We start from the raw sequence: 20,386 nt of genomic DNA, 5'->3' as shown, positions 1-20,386 counted from the left end.
ACAACGGCCACCTGGAGGAGAAGCGTCTCTTCCCCTTACAATCACTTGTTTCCCGCCCTTATATGAGGCGAGTTTGTATTTAGCCCTTCGTGGCTGTTTTTTCTTTAACTAATTGAAGGATCTCTTTCCCAGAAAAAAACAATTTACCACATCTTAATTTTGGTAGCTATGGCTCATCTACATATTATCAAATTAAGGTACTGTGAACTTCAAATTCTTTGCAGGTTAGGAATAATGCATGTGCAGCAGAATGTACCAACGCACGTGTAAAAACTGCTGATCAAAACCAAGAAACTCAACTCAAACCCTAAAAACATTCAGGTTTAACTAAATTAAATGTACAGAAGATTGTTCCTGGCAACAGTGTTAGCTAGAAGTTAACAGTATCAATGGCACAAGTGATGGAAGTTCATAAATCCACTCTACCTCCTGCAAAGTTACATGGTCTAAGTCTTCAAATCTACTTTTGGAAGCTTCTTTAGGGCTTTAGCAATTGCGTAGGAATTGAAACCCTTTCCTAATGCAACAGCAATATCGAGAGGTGTGAGCCCATCCTGCAGACATGTTGAATTGACAAAGGAAAGGCAAAGTTTAACATGGAAGAATGCAAAGCCCTTGCTATAAATGTGTAAAATAGCAAAGAAATGTTTGGCAGGGATGCATAAAACAGCCAGACCTTGTTTTTTAAAAATCTGTCCCCTCCGCTGACAATCAAGTACCTCACTATATCATCCCTTCCAGTCAAAACAGCAACATGTAGAGGAGTCCATCCATACTGGACCAAGTAATCATGCAAGTCAGCTAAAGCAACTAGAGATGTAATCGAAGCTCCAAAACACAGATGTTGTGTAGCATACCTTATCTGCATGGTTCACTTGCACCCCATGTTTGACAAACAATCTCACCAAATTCAGGGAGCCAATTTGGACACTGAAGTGCAGCAAGTTAGCACCATCCTGATGCCATTGAATGAAAGAAACAAAATTTACCAGTTGTTATATGCCACATGCTGCAGCAATCCTAGCAGAAACACTTAATAAATTCTTTGCTCGACCAAACAATCCATATAAAGACGTCAGTTGGTTACAAACTTTGTCATAGACGTTCACATGCCCTCCCGCGTTCAGAAGCTGACTCACAGCCGTCTCCTTCCGTCCTTGCACTGCTCTTTGTAATGCAGTGTATCCATCCTGCCAAAGTTGCCACAATGGAACTTACAAGACTACAGATCATCCGCTCTTCGGATAGTTCTTCAATGTTGGCCAAAAAGTACCTCATCTTGAGCATTGACATCAATGTCCATTTTTAAAAGCTGCTCCAAGAAAAAATACTGGCCCGCTGCTACCAACATGTGCAGGACTGGCCACTTTCCCTGCAGAAAATTACTACCTTCACACGTTCAATAAACCCACTTTGCATTTGTATTATAGCACCAATGCTGTTCCTACTTAAATATAACTATAATAATTTCGTTGATCTACTGTCAAAAAACAATACCTTAACATATACTATGTCTTTAAAACATATACTATGTCTTTAATTACTATCACGTGCACACCTTAAACTGGTACCACGTAGACATAATTATTCCCTGCAACCGCCTTAGAGGCAAAGTTAGAGGCCGTACATATGCAGCTGGAGCAGTTTTGACAGCCCTACAGGTGACTGGAGGTGCCCAAGACATGCACCAATAGTTGGGACATATTATGGGCATGATATGAACGCATTTTAGAATATTTTTTATGAATATTTGTGGCCTAAAAAGGGCTGGCCGACCTGAATACGACTAGCTATCCAAATCCCTTGCACCAATGGTTGGGACACGATATGAATGCATTTTATAATATTTTTCATGAATATCTTTGGCCTAAAAAGGGTTGGCTGACCTAAATACGACTTGCTATCCAAATCCCTATAAAAGGGCAAGTCAAAAGTCATTCCAAGCATTCAAAGACAAAGAATGTAGAGCCAAGACCAAGGGCATGCCGTCACAACATTTGGACCAGCCAAGCACACCTCCCACCGAGTACAATAATGTTAGATGGTTAGATCCTTAGTGCAATCTCATGCATTATCATCATCGTAAAAATTATAGCATATAATTTAGGTTCTAGCTTAGGTACATGTAGTCGTGCTTTTTCACGTTCTTGGGCTTCATGTTTATTTTTTCTTTTTTAATGCATAAGAGACGACTCCCTCTTGGTCATGTGCTCTCACCCAACAAGTAAGACAGTACGCATGATGTCCATGCATAGCATTCACAATTTATTGTAATTACTAATTCATTTAGTAATATAGAGTTGAAGTAGATTATGTAAAGAGTCTCTCTTCTCTTCCTCTCTGCTTCTCTCTATCATCATTACACATGTGATAAGCGTTAACCTTTGTTGCTTGGCGTTAATCAATCATTAAGCACGCTTCCACATAGTTAGCATGTTACATTGGTATCACAGTATCCAGGTCAATCCTGGGCAACATTTTTGCATGTTGAATTAGTGTTTCTAAAATTAGGAATTGTATTAGAGTTTGGATACTAAAACTAGGGTTTCCTTGTTTTTTATCAATTCAGCCCTTGCACCAGCATTTTCAGCCTTGTTTCACTTTACATAGAAAATTAGGGTTTGCCTTTTTAGGGTTTCAACCCATTTTTGCATGTAGCATAAGTTGCATGTGAGAGGAGTGTATATAACGGAATTCACCTAACAACACAAACCCTTTTAGGGTTTCAACCAGTTTTTTGCATGTAACATAAGTTGCATGTGAAACAGCAAGAGGAGTGTATATAACGGAATTCACTTAACAACACAAGAATTAACAAACAAATAGCAACACAAAGAGACAAGACACGACACTAGGGGCCAGAATAATGCTTTGGGCTGAACCCCTCCCCCTCCCCCCGGAACAGTAGAGAAGACACTTCAAATATGCAAACAGAGACTACCACAGCAAGAAGCTACAAAATATAAATAGACAGCACACTGAGCCGCAACACCCGCCCCTCGTAGGAACTTCTTTATTACGTAGAAGCTTTACAAAGAATCTAACGTGAGGGTGCAATCTGCTCCAGATTTTCTACAGTTCCTGAGCAACTTTTCACAAAGCATATAAGAGATTTTGACAGAACCCTCTTCACAAAAGCGTGGCCAAGTCGATGCCACAAAATTGTCCCAAAACTGACACTTCTCGCGACAGAAGTGCTCTGAATACACCACAGAATAGTCAACCAGCTTTGGAAACACAACTGGCATCAAGAACCAAGCTCTGGAAACAGCACAGAAGACATCACCCAACTCTGTAGCTTCAAAAAAAAAATCCAACTTGGTGTGTATTCACTTATAAATTATTAACTTTTGGTCGCCCAACTTCAATAAGTGTTTACACATACACTTATAAACCTTATAAACCATATAAATGATTAAATCCTTGGAATCCAAGACTTTAAACCATAATGGCCTGTCCATGCTAGCATAATTCACCCTGAAGCTCCTTCAATTTCTGACCATCTAGAGTTCTTCCAAGTCTTGTATGAAATCCACATATCCTGTGTAAGAGCCATCATGTATGAGAAAATCCACGATCCATATGAGTTCTAGAGTGTCTGGCAACCCATCATAACTTGGAAAAATTCCCCGTTCACCCCCCCTCCCTCCTCGGATTTATTAATACCAAATACAATTCAAGAGGAGGAATTTCTTTCGAGTACAAAATTCCAACTCCCCCCAAAGCTTTCCAAAGGTCGTCTCGATGCCAACTGTCTCATGGCCCATACGATCCAAAAGCCTTGGCTCAACACAAGGGTCTCTTGCCTACTCTGACTCAAACGAAAGCATGCCATCAGGATCCCGTCCAATTAAACGTTCACTAGCAACTATGTACCTCAGGGTCTTCTCAGCAACAAGATTTTCGCAAAAGCACCACTCGGCAAAAGTAAACCACCAAGTCAACACTCGTATGTTCAAGTAGGTGACAAAGGGAACATCCTTGTGCGATGAAATAAGGGTGGGAGTGGCCTCAGTACTGGTCCGCGTAGATCAAGGAGCTTTAATCATAGTCACATGGGACGCGAAATGCCACTTATAAATACATGCATACACTTCGACTTTAAGCCAGAAACTCCGTACGAAGGTTTTATCTCCGAAGGTTTAACAGAAACTCAATACAAAGGGCTTTGTGTGAATATATGCTCTTGTGTGTGTGTGTGTGTGTGTGTGTGTGTGTGTGTGTGTGTGGGTGAGAGAGAGAGAGAGAGCATATCTTGATACAGAGTTTTACACCCACTATTGGGCACTGATGACATTAGTGGGGATGTCGTAGTATCTAGTCCATACTATGCATAATGGAGTTGATAGTTATATAGTCTTGTGGGTTGACTACCATGAGTATATAACATGCGCGTTCCTAAAAGGTGAATTTGGGCATGTTCTTGGATTCATCTAGGTATATATATATATTTCAGCCATGTGATCACATCTAAGCTTGCAAAACTCATAAAAGTTTCCCATTAATGTTAGATTGATCCAGCACTCTCGTGCTTGGGCTTTCTCCGGCATCCCCAACCCTCAGACACACACATGCAGGCATTAAAAACATGTGCACGCATATAAAAGAAATTCAGCCAAGAATGAGTGAATGCATGTTTCAGATGATAAATCATCTATTCCAATCCCATGTACTTAGAATTTACATATGCTAGCTAATCCTTGTGTCACATGCACAGATGTGGAGATACTTAACCCTCTATTTTGGCTGCGATTAGGAGCCTTTTTAGGCATTGAACATTTCTTTTTATGGGATTTTTGCTAATTTATTGTCCAAGGACCTAGCCGACAGCAGTTGGGTATTGGTAGGGGCAATTCCATGAGCCTATAAATAAGCTAGAGAAGTTCATTGTGTAGTCCTCTAATCCTTGATTGGTTGTCTTGTGCACGCCCGTGCCATGGCATAAACCTCAACATAATCCTTGTTTACAACAACATTTAGGGTAAGATTAAGACTTAGCATAGGCATCTATAGCATTGGTAGCAGGCCGAGAGTAGTTTATGCACATATGGGCTGCGCATTAGGGCATAAACACCTGGGCGACCAGCTTCCATGCAGGCCGACCAGCACACAGCAACATTTAATGTATTTTGTTTGTCCAAGACTGGTTGACAGCAGCTAATTTGGCCGACCTGTTCCCCCTAGTCATATATAAGTAGAAGTCATCATTTTGCATTGGGATATCACCTTTTGAAGAAGCATAAAAGTCAATAGAAGCATGTAGAAGGCCAAAGGTCACCCTATTGGGTAGACCAAGGGCCTAGAAGATGTTAAGACATTCATGTCACCTTTTTGTACCATAATACAAAGAAAACCCTGACACCAACTCTCTCTCTCTCTCTCTCTCTTCTCTCCTATGTCTTAATCATATTCATTCAACAAGTTGTTCTTCAGCAGGCTTAGGGATGTGGATTAAACAGTAAAGCTTCCACGCATGTAACATTGGTATCAGAGCATCACATTGGTGACTCAGCTCAGCTACCTAAAGAAGTGAGAGTATCCGGTGGGTGGTAATATTACGATCAGGAACAACCACCCGAGCCTCCACCATGTCAGGAGAGACATCTCATCAAGAAGAAAGCCAACGGGAAGTTGTGGAGGTACAAAGCCTCCAAAGCAACACACCCAAAGAAAGTACCCTTCCACCAAGCACAGAAGAGCTCCTCAGGATAACAATGGAGTAAATCCATTCATTGAAGATGCACCTTGCAACAAAAAAAGAGAAGCCCAAAGAAGGTTTCTCAGATCTAGCAAAAATGTTCTTCGGTCTAGAGGAACAAAGAAGAAAAGATGAAGAAGAAAAAAAGAAAGTAGAAACGAGACGTGTGGAGGAACAAAGGGAGATAAGGAAGCCACACGCAAGTATGAGGAAGACCAACACCAGGCATTGCAGCTAGCCCCAGAGTATAGCCGCACCAGAGGTACACTGATTGATCGGGCTATAGAGCTGGGGCAGTTTAGGTGCCCCAAGATGAGAGGCCCATCTCGACACCGGCGGAGACTACAACAGAGGATCAGGACCATACTAGCACGGCATGGGAGACGTCCAGTTAGAGTACTCACCATGGAGGACATTGAGGATATCCGATGTATATGATGCTTACCTTTGCTGCTGGAGTTTTTCTCCCCAGATGTTATCCATTAGGAGCTCCTAGAACCTTACTTTTCCTCATAGTTATTGTTTCAGTTTCAGTTAGTTGTTTAGTTGTTTTAGCTTTTCTTACACAGACATTGTATCAGATCCACCAATTGTTGTAACCTTTTTGGTCTCATAGGTCATTTTGGCCTTTTGAGGAAGAAGAACATCAAAAAGGAGGTGCAAGAAGATGTACAAGTGATGAAGAAGAACATCAAGAAGGAGGTACAAGAAGATGTACACATGATGCAGTCTACTCTTGATGAAGAGAAGATGCGACGGATCCGGCGCCTCAACATCCGAGTCACAGGGATACCAAAGAGCACTACCTCCACGCCCGAGATTGACGGGCGGAACCTATGTACCAAGCTAGGACTAAAGGAGGATGAGCCGCTCCCATTCACTAGAGTATGGAGGACAACCCCAAAGGACTCCACCAAAGGCAAGGCCTTAGTGCTACAGTTCCCGGACGAGGAGAGTAGGATGGGCTTTATGAGAAGACGGGCTATTTTGAGGAGCTTGCCAGGGGACCCCATCTACTTCGATGATGATCTCACATGGATGCAACTGGAGCACAGAAGATTATGCATGCCGAAGATCAAGGCGCAAAGAAGGGAAGAAGGCACATTATAGGGATGGTCACATCTACATTGATGGGAAGAGGGCCGAATAGCGCCATCTGGCCTATGAGACACGGAGGAAACAACATGAAGACAAAGAGATACACATTGCAATCTGGAACTGTAATGGAGTCCTATGGACACATCCAGGGAGACTTGAGGAGGTGATGGAGGGCCGGGATATCATCTTGATGACAGAGACACGTGAGAGCCCGGAGAGAGGCTTACCACGGGTTGAGGGTTATCAGTGGGAGTCAGCTCACCGACAGGGGATGAGACAGGCCACCTCCCGAGGTTCAGGAGGTATTGCAGTGCTTTTCAGGCATGGGTTACATGAGCATGTTCGAGTCGTAGCACGAGACTCGGAGGCGAGATACATGTGGATTAGCTTACGTCTCTTGGAGACCAGATGGATTTATATCGCCCTTTGCTACTTTCCTCCTAAGGGGTCGCGGTTTGCCACCACCGAGGAGCCGGGTGGAGGAGAGGCTAGTGAGTCTCCATACTCTGTCTTATCTGAGGAGATCTTACACTATTCGACACTGGGAGAAGTCTTCTTGATGGGGGACTTCAATGCACGGACTCAGAGCAGACAGTGCGAGATCTATGACTGAGGATCCCTTGAGACTAGAGCCGCTAGCTACACAGGATACAAGGACCACTCGGCATAGTCACAGGGGACGGCGGGGACGGAGCCTAGGAACGCTGGGACGCCGAAACGGGACGGCACAAGGACGGGGACCGACGGGGACGGACGGACGTCCCCCGACGGGCGTTTCAAACAGGGGACGGCGCAGGGACGGGGGACGGCTGTCGGGGACGGCCTGTGCGGGGACGGCAGATAGCCGTTGCGCCTGCGTCGCCTGCGCCCGTTTCTGGCCATTGCGCCTGCCTGCCTGCCGCCTGCCTGCCTTCGTAGCCGTTTATGGCTGTTGGGCTTGGGCTCTACTAGCCGTTTATGGCTGTTGGGCCTTGGCCCTCTCTCTCTCTTGCCCTTGAGGCTTTCCTCTCTCTCTTGCCTATCTATATAAGAGCCCACCTCTACAAGGCTACAAGCACACACAAGTTCATTGCTCATTGCTCAAGCTTCTTGAATCTTCTCTCGAGTCTCTTCCAACTTCCAAGTTCCAAGCTCTAGGGCCTAGGCTCTCACCTCTCCCTCAAGCCTCTTGAGTCTTCCAACTTCCAAGCCTCTAGGCTCTCTCTCTCTCTCATTCCTCAAGGCTCTCTCTCTCTCTCTCTCTCTCTCTCTCTCATTCCTCAAGGCTCAAGAGTCAAGCGGCAAGCCATCTTCAACCATGGCATCCTCCTCACGTGCCGGGGCTTCTCATAGAAGGACAACGGGATGGACAAGCTACCCATGACCATGAGGCGAGCACTTCACGTGGATGATCATTCATGGATCATGATTCATGGGCCTTACTACTTAGCTCTAGCCTCTAGCCTCTAGTCTTCAGCACTTTTTTGTCATTGACTCATTTGAGTCCGTCCTTGTATTTTGCCTCCTTAAGGCTTAGTCCTGACTCCTGAGTCCTGACTCTTGAGTCATGACTCATTTTGTATCTACTTAATTATTAATATGACTCAAAATCTTAGCATTTTAGTGTAAATTTGTGCTCATTTTGATGTGCTTCCAAAGTAGAATAAGTGCAGAGTAGAAAATTTTAAAAAAAAGTATTTTTTGAGTGCCGTTCCCTCCCCCGTCCCCGTTCCCTACTTATGGCCGTCCCCCGTCCCGTCCCCGTCCCCGTCCCCGTCGCCCGTCCCTTGTGACTATGCCACTCGGATCTCCGCTGATGGAGGAGCTAACAGCACTGGATATGGGCAACATTTGCTAGAGCTTGGGGCCCGACACCATCTCGTTATTTATAACGGGATGACTCAGTGGCCAGATTCAGGTGGGTTGACTTGCTTTCCAGTGGGAGGCGGCAGTAGTACAGTGGATTATGTGATGGGATCCCGGGAGGCAACAGATATGGTGTCTCACTTCACCGTACCACCATGCCCCATTGGGGCGGATCATACATACCTATCCCTCACTTTCAGGAGCTTATTGGAGACCCACCCACCCATCATACAGCCACCACGCACTATTTTTCACTTCACTCAGGACCTAGCTGAGGTGTACGACTATCATGTTCATGATCAGCTATTTGCCTTAGATCCATCGGCACCCATGGCCATGCTCACCTCCCAGCTCTCACATGTACTGCACTCCGCAGCCGCGAGGAGTTTCCCATACCACATACAGACAGGACGGCCACCTACATCTGGGAGCATGCCCCAGAACCGATGGTATGATGATGAGTGCAGAAACCTTTACCGCAGTCTCCGAGTGCAGAGGGCTCGCGGGGAGATCACCCAGAGGCAGGCAGGCAGGAGGATGCATACTCTCACCCACCGTAAGCGGCGAGCTTATGAGGAGGCTCAGGACTGGGACACATCACATGCTCATGAGCAGAGATGCTGCTGCTGCTTGGAGGAGACTCAGAGAGCCCCGTCCTCCCACACCTATTGCCGATCCTCAGACCTGGCAGACATATGCAGAGAGACTTTATGATGTGCCTGCACAGCCCCCTATACCACAGCCCACAGAGCCATGCTCCACAGTCTCCACCTTCTTCACCCCACCAATGGTTAGGAGGGCTATATGCCGACTCCAACATGGACGGTCGACAGATCATACAGGATTACAGGGAGAGCATCTCATCTATGCTATTGATACATTGGCACCATTTCTTGCTCATCTCTTCGACAGAGCTCTGTCAGAGGGGTTTCCGGCTGAGTGGACGATGCACACTATTGTGCCGATCCACAAAGCGGGAGATGTACTAGACCCCGGGAACTACAGGACCATCATGATTGGCCATATATTGACCAAACTATACGGGGCAGTTTTGGAGGCAGAGCTGAGCACTCATGCAGAGGTTGGGGGATTGAGAGCAGCAGGCCAGGCAGGCTTCCGTTGAGCCTTCTCGACCATCGACCACATTTTTACATTGAGGTGCCTGATTGATCAGGCCAAGGCACGGAGGCAACGGCTCTATTGTTGCTTTGTGGATTTCCGCAAGGCATTTGATACTGTGCCCAGAGAGCGCCTCTTTCGGCGACTACAGACACTAGGCATACCTTCAGACATGATGTGGGGCATATACAGGCTATATGAGCAGGTCTTTGGGAGAGTCCGATGCCCAGGAGGCTTGTCCGACACAGTTGCTAGCACCATTGGTGTGAAGCAGGGGTGCCCGCTCTCCCCCACGCTCTTTGGGCTCTATATTGATGAGGTGGTCGATTACATCACACAGGGAGGAGGCTCTGGGGTTGAGCTATCAGGTATTACTGTCCATGTTATGCTTTATGCTGATGACATCGTCTTGGTATCCGACACGCAGGTTGGGCTTCAAAGACACCTTGTGGCTCTTGATGAATTCTGCGCACAGCAGGGGCTCACAGTGAACCTTGGGAAAACCAAGGTTATGATCTTCCACACTTCACCCGTAGTCAGGAGCCACACTACTCACATTAGCAGGAGGGCAGGTCGAGGTGGTGAGCTCTTATGTTTACCTTGGCATCACATTTACTAGCTCAGTTGGACGCTTCTCCATGGCTCAGGCAATCCGAGACAGAGTGACCCGAGGGTATGCAGCTCTTGCTGGCCTTGAGCGTCAGTGTCATCAGGCACATTTTCAGGAACCCCGCACGAAGGGGTGGCTCTTTGATACATTAGTGACACCAGCCTTGATGTATGCAGCAGCGGTTTGGGCACCAGGGCTTGCAGCCTCCACATGGGTACAGCTGGAGAGACCACAGATCTTGATGCTCTCGAGGATGATACGCAGCAAACCATCCGTCCCGCATGACATTGTTCGACCTGAGTTTGCTGCACCACCTATGGTAGTGGAGGCATTGTTCCAGACGATCTCCTTTATATACAGGATGAGGGAGATGCCCACGGAGAGATTATCTCGCCGAGCTTGTGAGGCATCCAGACAGCTGGCCGAGGCTGGACACACTGGATCTTGGTATGCACAGATGCTACAGTGGTTCTCACATCATGGGATAGACATTGAGCGGTTGCCACCTTTTCAGTATGATCAGTCTGCTCCACGGGGTTACCTCTCTCTCAATGAGAGGAACAGAGTGATGAGACAGGACATATGGCAGCGCTACATACAGGAGACATGGACAGCACCAGAGAGCCCACTACCACCGAAGATGCTGTATTACAGAGACCACTTTATGAGCATCTCAGGGGATGGGTTTATACATCGACCGCGGTACATGGATGTATACATGCCACACAGCTCTCGCGTTGCTATTGGACAGCTACGAGTCTCATCACATCAGCTAGAGATAGAGGCTGGGAGAGCGGCACAGGTTCCCAGAGCTGAGCGGATATGCAGATTGTGCCGCGAGGAGGTGGAGACTGAGGATCACTTTGTATGTAGATGTAGAGCCCACCAGGGGGTCAGAGATAGATATGCAGGATTGTTTGAGGAGCACTCTTCACTACATCAGTTGATGGAGGCCTCGGACCAGCGACAGCTTGGCAGACTACTACTAGAGCTTCAGAGTTCTCGAGAGAGACTCCTCCAGACACCCGCTCCCACTAGGGGTGGGAGACAGTCCCAGCTCACAGATTTCTTCCAGAGAGCTATGCCAGTGCCAGCTGATGTACCACGTGGGGTGACCGCACAAAGAGCAGAGGAATTGAGAGCCAGGAGGAGACCTAGGTAGACTGGACATAGAGCACCCCGACTCCGTCACCGAGAGATAGCAGCTATCCGAATGAGACACCAGATGGAGACACAGGAGAGGCTAGCTCGCTTTCATTCAGACTCAGGGTACATGTTCATGGCATTCACAGCCTCAGCATCGGCGATGTATGATATCTTATATCCCTCTTATGGCACTGGATGGAGTTAGACATAGATCTGCATAGCATGCTTGTACTACCCTTTCAGCATATAGAGATGCATCTTGCCTTAGCACTCCATCCACATCCCCACCCCCCTCATATTGTTTGTATATGGACTCCACCGATCCATGATGATTCACAGTTGTATCCAGACACATGCACACTTTTTCTTTTGTTTCTTTTCTTCCGATGACCGAAAGAACACAGTTGTATTATTTTTTGTCTCATAGGCCGACTTTGGCCTCTCGTAGACGTTAATCTCTCTCTCTCTCTCTCTCTCTCTCTCTCTCTCTCTCTCTCTCTCTCTCTCTCTCTCTCTATATATATATATATATATATATATATATATATATATAGCGCCGAAGATGCTATACTACAAAGATCAGTTTATGCGTATCTCAACGGATGGATTCATACAGAGACCTGGATACATGGATGTGTACATGCCTCATAGTGCCCGAGTGGTGATTGGCCAGCTCAGAGTGTCATCACACCAGCTTGAGATTTGAGGCAGGTAGGGCAGCACGGATCCCCAGAGCAGAGAGGATATGCAGACTATGCCAGGAGGAGATTGAGAGTGAGGAACATTATGTATGCAGATGCAGAGCATATAGTGTCATTAGAGAGAGATACACCACCATCTTCAGTGGACATCCCTCACTCCGCCAGATCATGGAGTCCGCAGACCAATGCAGATTTGGCCAGTTCTTGCTAGAGACACAGCGCCACAGAGAGAGACTCCTACGGACTCATACCACAGGGAGAGGTGGGCGACAGCTCCAGCTCACTGATTTCTTCCAGAGATCTATCCCAGTGCCTATCCTAACACAAGAGGGGGCTACACTTCAGCGCGCTGTGGACCTCCGAGCCAGACGGAGACCGAGAGCACCAAGCTACCAAACTCCCAGACTACATCAGAGGGAGATCACAGCGATACGGGCTCGACATCAGCACCATATCCAGGAGCGGCTAGCTCACTTACACTCACACCCGGAGATCATGCTCCGAGGTATTTTTGCCTCACCATCGCCTATGTATCACATATTACACCCCCATTATGGTACTAGTTGGAGCTAGACAGATCTACATTGCATTCTTGTATACCCTGCGCATATAGGTTGCATACTGAGCCTCTAGCAGTAGTGCTCCATCCATCACACCCCCCCACTAGCTCACTACTTTCATAGTTTATTTCATGTTCATTTTGTCCTTTTTTTCTAGACATCCAGAAGACATTGACAGTTGTACATTGATTTGTCTCATAGGTCGAGTTCGGCCTCTAGTAGACGTTAATACAGCTTTCTTTCTTTCTTTCTCTCTCTTTCTCCACTATTGACCATATATTCACTCTGAGATGTCTGATTGACCAGGCTAGGGCACGGGAGAAGAGATTATACTGCTGCTTTGTGGATTTCCGCAAAGCATTTGACACGGTGCCACGAGAGACTCTTCCAGCGCCTACAGTCATTGGGGATCCCATCAGAGATGGTTTGGGGCATCTATGCTTTATATGAGCAGGTCTTCGGGCGCATACGATGCCCCGGGGGGCTATCTGATGTTATTACTAGCACCATAGGTGTGAAGCAAGGATGCCCACTCTCTCCTACACTATTTGGGCTATACATCAATGAGGTGGCTGACTTCATTGGTCACGGTGGTGGAGACGGGGTAGACATCTCAGGTACCACAATCCACATTATGCTATATGTTGATGATATTATTCTGGTCTCTGAGTCGCAGATGGGACTACAGCACCATCTCCATGCACTCGATGACTTCTGCACACAGAGGGGGCTTACAATGAACCTTGGGAAAACCAAGGCCATGATTTTCCACACCTCAAGGCCGGTTCGACGACAGGCCATCTTCACACTAGCAGGAGGACAGGTAGAGGTGGTAGACTCATATGTGTACCTGGGGATTACATTTACGACTCCACCAGGAAGATTTACTATGGCATAGGGAGCCAGGGATAGACTCACACGAGGGTATGCAGCTCTGGCCATGCTAGAGAGATAGTGTCACCAGGCACACTTCCAGAAGCCCCGCACGAAGGGGTGGTTATTTGACACACTAGTCACCCTTGCTTTGATGTATGCTGCAGCAATATGGGCACCTGGGCTTGCCACCTCCACATGGTCTCAGATAGAGAGGCCTCAGATTCTCATGCTCTCACGGATGATCCGCAACAAACCCTCTGTCCCACATGACATTGTCCGGACGGAGTTTGTTGCACCTCATATGCTAGTAGAGGCCCTCTTCCAGACGATTTGCAGCATGCAGAGAGCACTTTCTTTTGGGAGGATGTGAAACGCATTGATGCTATGGTGAGGCCTATTGTCCACTTGTTGAGGCTTGTAGATGCTATGCAGCCATGCATCAGGAAGGTGTATGAGGCAATGGATAGAATGATAGAGAAGTTGCAAGAGTTAGAGCCCAATGAGGACATATACGAGGAGATTCATTCCTTATGTGTGACGAGGTGGAACTCCTATGCCTCTTTTATGCATGCAGCTAGCTGCATATATGGTGGACCCTGAGTTTTAGGGTAATGGACAGAAGAGTGACAGAGAGGTTAGTGATGGTTGGAGGCGCATCTTGGATCGTCTAGTGCCAGATGGAGGCATTAGGCGCAAAATCAGAGACCAGCTTGCTGCATACATGTCCTTTCGTGGTGCTTTTGGTTGTGCGGATGCACAAGAGGATAGGTTGAAGGTTGGGGCTGCTTTGTGGTGGGAAGACTATGGTTCAGATGGGCCTGAGCTGCCACACTTGGCTATCCGCATTCTCAGCCAAGCTGTAAGCTCGTCTTGTTTGGAGCAGCTTTGGAGTTCTTACAGCCATATTGCATCAAAGAAGAGCCGCCGCCTTGGTGTAGAAAAGGCCAATGATCTTGTCTTTGTAAGCGCATACTTGCGAATGCTTTGCAAGGGTGCGACTCCAAAGGCAGATCCCTTTACTTAGTGGGAGATGGAGCACGAGGAGGGAAATGAGCAAGTGGAGACACAACAGAGCCAGGAGACGATGCCACTACCTTTCAGACTGGTCATGTAGACAGCCATGATCATGACGCCAGTACTTCTCATGCTCCAGCCTCTGATTGAGCATTGCACGCGCTATGATTTATCATTTAGCTATGTTTCATTGTTTTTACTTTTGAGTCTTGACTCAGCACTTTATGTGCATTGTAGACACTAGTCTTTTGTTATTTGATAGTGATCATCATTCCATGCTTATATATTGGTTTGAACTTTGTCGATGTACTTATTAGCACCTGTTCGATGTTTGCGCCACGTATTGTACATTTAAAGTGATGCCTTGAAAGTTCAAAGTGTAAAAACATAAATGTTATTTATTTAGTGTGCTTTGTAGTCAATAAATTGCATATTCCATATGTCGTCCCCGTCCCCGTCCCTCGTCCCATGTTACTATGGTTTTGTGGCTATGTATTCTATCTACTTTCTTGTTGCAAATACTTATAGCTACTTGTGGATTTATGGATATATGAGACACAATTGGCTCCTATGCCTGTGTCTGGATCTTACCAGAGTTGTTGACTCGGCATATGGCCGGTGGAGCTAGCCAAAGTGTTGGCTTTTAAGCCCATATCTCGCTTCGGATCGCAGATCCGGACTTACGGCTTTGATGCCCGGATTATGGAACACTCCAGATTGGCAGTGGATCTACTACACTTGAAGAGTATACCAGTGCTACTAGGCTTATACAGTTGCGGGCAACTGCTTATAAGGCGGACGGGATGCCACCATTTGGTCCCTTCGCCAGCTTTGATCATAACCAAGGTGAGAATGGGGATTTTCCATAGAAGGAAGCTGAAGCATTCACTGAGCAAGGATTGGCCTAAGAGATGGCCACACAACATGAGTACCATGGATTTTAATCCTTTATGTGACTTAAAAGGTTTATAAGTCAATGTGTCCAGACATTATTAAAGCTTGGCCGGACAGATCATTATTTGGGCATGGATCATTGGACAAAAGGAGGCGCCTAGGTACAAGCTTGGGCAACAAGTTGAGAAAAGCATAAAAAGTAGAAATTTTAAGCAGCTAGGGCCACTTTTGGCAAAAAGGGAAAAGCAGGGGCTAAACAAGGCTGGTTGACTTCATCTTAAGGAGGAAGGGCTGTTTGTTTTGGAGATGCGCATGAGAGCACAGGCGGGCAGCAGCTTTTGGACTTTTTCATCTCTTCTGCGCTGGCCGTACAGCAGCACCTACTTGCAAGGCTGGCCGTACAGCAGCAGTGTTTCTCTCTTTACTGCTGGCTGTCCTCAACCTGCCAACCACAGAAGTGAACGTACAGCTGTGGATTTTTCCGCCTGCAGTCTGCTCTCCTAAGGCTGGTCGACAATATTTTGGCTGTACAGACAGCCGTACAGTTTCCGCACGTGTGACAGCAACTGGTTCTCTTTCTCTCTATCTTTTGGCCACCTTCAAGGTGGTGGTTGCAGCCCTAAAGTACCTATCTTCAGCTGGTCGCCTACAGGGAAGATTTGGGACTGCTTTGAAGAGAGTATTGGGACTGTTTTGGGGCTGATTTGAAGCCTGTCTTGGGACTGCTCTTTGTTGGAATATATCATCTCCAGATGGTCTACATCACCTTTTCATGCTTGTATTGGTCATTTTATGAGACCCTCCATTGGCATATTGTAGTAGATATTATTCAGCATTTTTATACCATTTTTAGGCATTTTTTAAGCATTTTATGCTACTCGTCCGCTGTTGGCCTGCTATAGCTGGCCGACCAGCACTCTGGGGGAGTATAAAAGGGCTGTCCCCCATTTCATCTCATTCTTTTGCATCCAGTTGAGGTCATTAGCAGCTGCTTCTGCTTCTTACCATTGTACAGCACCTACGGGTTTCCCTCGTGCTCAGTTTTCAGCAATAAGCACCAGTTTCCAGCATTTACAGGTCTTGTACCTGGGCCTACATTTGTGTTTTCTATTTGCTTCACTTTCTTTCATGGTATCGGAGCAAAACGCTGACCTTTGAACAGAAGAGAGCTGCATTTTTTGTTTTGGAGCAGAGGCTTCGACAGTTTGCTGCGTTTTCTGTAGATTTCAGTGTAGAAGGTGCTGCATTTTCTTCCGGGAGCAAAGGCTTGGACATCTTTGGTGTTTCTACAGCATTGTACAATTTAGCCCAACACTTGGTCTTCAGAGATCTTGTGTTAGGCTTATCGTCAGTCTCTTTAAAGATAATAAAGCAAATACTATCTCGGTAACGAGATAGGGGGCCCTTCAGTGGTGGGTAATTCAAGACCCCATACAGTGTATGGTTCTCATCTCTCTCTCTCCTATCTCTCTAAAGTTTGAAGTATTAAAGTGGATTGCTAAACTTGAGAAACTCAGGATACATAAGACGGTGTGAGCATTTGTGTGACAAGATCCTCCAATACGAAGACTTCCGTTGCATGTTACAGGCATGTGTGTGTGTGTGTGTGTGTGTGTGTGTGTGTGTGTGTGTGTGTGCGCGTGTGTGAGAGAGAGTGCAATCACGAGTTCAACTTACACAATGGACTTGCCTAAAATCCGGAATCCTTCTTTTCAAACACCACTTTTCATCATGTGTGAACATCTGATCAAATTCTGCGTCTTCCTATGACACCAAAAGCCAAATGTCATAAATATGGAAATCAAAATGGCATAAAGAAAGGTAAACATGAGCAAAGTCCTCTCTTCCAGCACATGTTTCGAAAGGTTGGAGTTTAGACACGGACAAAGGATATACCCACCACTAGCAGGCAAACCCCCTCGTGTCACAGTGTGTAATATGTAAGAGACTTATTGCTTTTGAAATCCTCACTTGGGTTTAGTTCACAGATGCTCTCAATTCAATGATTATGTCTTTTAACAGGTATGAGAGAGGAGTTGTGTCTAGGTGACGGCACCCAGTAGGCCTGGACGTGGTGAACCCACTCTAAATGAGCCACCTAACCAAACACCACAACAAGCTCACTCTCCTTGAAAAAATAACACTCCCCATTGATTATGAAGCTTTCAGAATGTGTTCAGCCGCGATAGATCCAAATAAACTATACAGCTCAATGGTTCTTTATTACAGTACAATTCAGAGGGCATACCTGGCTGGTCTTTGCGTGCAGGTTTGGATGATAATACTTTCTCAAGCTCCAGTAACTGGGCCCGATCTGGCATTTGGATCCGACCTGGCAGTGATGAATCAGCAGAACGTTGGTCAGGGCTAGATATCAGCTGAATCTTCTGCCTCCGAAGCTGAGCTCTGAGCTCGTTAAGCTGGGCGTTCTCCCTTTCCTGCAGCACAAATTCTCTCTTTTTCTCTGCTTTGGTCTTGTGAAGATCCTGCTGCAGGAACTTCCAGTCTTCGGGGACCAGGCCATCGTCACCATCACCTCCACTCTTAGGAGTTTTTCTTTCCCCTTCTCTCCTCCCAGAGCTGAAATTCGTCTCGAATATACCTTTCTCGAATGTCAGGTCGCCTGAAAACTCAATCTTGCCAGAATTTGCAGCAGAATATACAGGGCTCGAATGCCTCCTGGACGAAACCCTAAACCTGCAGAGCCTTGTTGACGGTTGCCTTGAGGGAGACATGCACAGCAATGCTTCCAGCGATTGATTGTCTCCGTGTCTAATTATAAAACTCGGGAGGGGACAAGCACCCACGAAATGCCTCGGTGGGATTGCCAGATGATGCTCCATGGGTGCCTGTCATAAACCGGTTGAGGTCCGACTAGATTGCTGAATGCTCCTTTTCTCATAAATCAGGAAGAATGGGCGCCAATTCGCTAGGCCTTTACACACTCGAGAGCTTGGGCGTCATGGTGCTCATAACGAAGCTGATTTCTATGTCTATTGAGATGGCTAGCCAATAATTAATAAATTTAGGAGTTCCCTCTAGGCTCGGACAAACACCATATGACACCATATGACACGTGCACTCATTTGGCTGAGTTCAAAGTTCAAATTCTTTTGGGCAAAAATGCACGTGATCAAACTAGTGTGTGTCTCAATAGGTTGAACTCCAGAGCGAAGTCGCATCATGCCTACCAAGCAGGAGAAGGCCGCACATGAGGTCAAATCACATCCCTTTTTCACCTCTAACAACCACACCAATAGTTTGCAAGGCTTCCACAAACAATAATAAGCTCAATCCATTTGATGACGCAAAAGAGATGAATTTTTTCAAAAGCTCCATATGAGCTAGGTAGCAAACACCGAGCCATCCTCCTCAATTTTTGCCCAAAAAGGTCTAAACGTACACCTAAGTTTTGTTGGCTTTTTGGGTTTATCCCAATAGTAGTACCCTTGCCGTCCAAAGAGAAGGTACAAAGTTTGAATCTACCCAGGCCCATAGAGGAAAGTGATAGCATGAAATTCCAAACCTCTATTAACCACTTTGTAAGTTTACATGGTTTCACCCGCCCGACCTATCATAAGGTGCTTTGTAATCTTACCTACTCAAGCGTGCACTTTATCATTTGTAAGACGGCACTGGAAGATATAAAGCGTGTTGAGATATCGATCTCAACTAGTGCTACGACTGACATTGATGACCCACCTGGGTGATAGCTTCCGCATCTACACCACTGGCATGGTTGGTGAGATTATGGGTGATATGCGGCCAACGGGATGACAGGCTGTGTGACAGCCATTTTGGATTCCTAAAGGCTGGCAGCCAGCTCATTTAGTCGGGTTCACATTATGGACCGACCCTTGTATGTTGTAGTAGATAAGAGTACTAACCCATATAGTGTGTACTCTTATCTTTATGTTATGTTGGTTGAGTAGTGAAGAAGAAGACAGAAGAAAAAAATTCAGCTATCCATCTCTCTCTTGTGTCTTGCTCTCTCTTGAGTGTGTGTTTGCTTGCTAGGGTTTGAAGCTCTCCCTCTCCCCCACATTCTTTTTATGGTATCAGAGCCTAGTTCGTGTGAGAGCTAAGGAGGCAAGCAAGAGGCAAGAACAAGCAAAGAAGGAAGCGGTACTACATGGGTAAGAGCACCATCATCTCTTTCCCCTTCTTGGTTTAGGTACAACACCCTCTCAGTAGCTCTGGGAGCTACACATCTCCGATTGAGGAGCTGTCTTCAGGAGCGAAGCTACATGGTAGGTTTATTGTCCTACAGCACCCACTGGGCAGCAATTTTACGGCCAGATTCGTGTTTCGGGCACATTTCGGGGCCCGTTTCGTCACTGCAGGGTATTTTTTGAAAGTTCTGGTAGATAATTGTTTCTGCTCAAAATCTGGTTATTGCACCCTCGTTTGAGGGGGGGCGAAAAGCCTGCGGCGGCGGCCAGGCCTTACCCAACCAGCCAGGCCAGCCAGGCGACGGCGGCCAGCCAGGTGGCGGGCGGCCAGCGAGAGGAGAAGGAAAAAAAATATTTTTTAAAAAATTATATATTTCATTATTCATTTTTAATGAAATTAAAATTGAACTAAATTCAAACAAATCCTCTCTCTCGGATGGGGAGGAGGGATAATCCCCGCAAGGGATAATCCCGGCAGGGGATAATCCCGGCAATGCACAGCCTCTCGATCATTTTTATTTTTGTTATGAAGACTCTGGGAGCGTAGCCTCGCCAGATTTCAATTTCCACTTTTGCGAACAGAGTGATTTAGTTTCGGAGTGATCTAAATCTAGAGCTTAGCAGTAAGACTAGTTTGGTTGGACAGTTTCATG

At 46.3% G+C, this 20,386-nt stretch overlaps 1 protein-coding gene across 1 annotated transcript; it reads right to left on the bottom strand.

Annotated features, from left to right (window-relative positions):
• Positions 1-306: 306 nt before the first annotated feature.
• LOC147638731 (ankyrin repeat domain-containing protein, chloroplastic-like) lies at positions 307-18,549 on the bottom strand. The gene is made up of 7 exons (XM_086798702.1): positions 17,810-18,549; positions 17,239-17,321; positions 1,274-1,372; positions 1,092-1,190; positions 858-956; positions 677-775; positions 307-554 (listed from the first exon to the last, which is right to left on the bottom strand). Exons 1-7 carry the CDS (start codon positions 18,402-18,404, stop codon positions 447-449), a joined length of 1,182 nt encoding a protein of 393 aa, XP_086654828.1. The 5' UTR covers positions 18,405-18,549; the 3' UTR covers positions 307-446.
• Between the last annotated feature and the right edge of the window lie 1,837 nt (positions 18,550-20,386).

Source organism: Cibotium barometz, chromosome 5, assembly GCF_041138505.1.
Source record: "Cibotium barometz isolate CiBa-2024 chromosome 5, ASM4113850v1, whole genome shotgun sequence".
NCBI lineage: Eukaryota > Viridiplantae > Streptophyta > Polypodiopsida > Cyatheales > Cibotiaceae > Cibotium > Cibotium barometz.
Note: the sequence above shows the minus strand (reverse complement) of the source record. Positions and strands in the feature narration are given on the sequence as shown.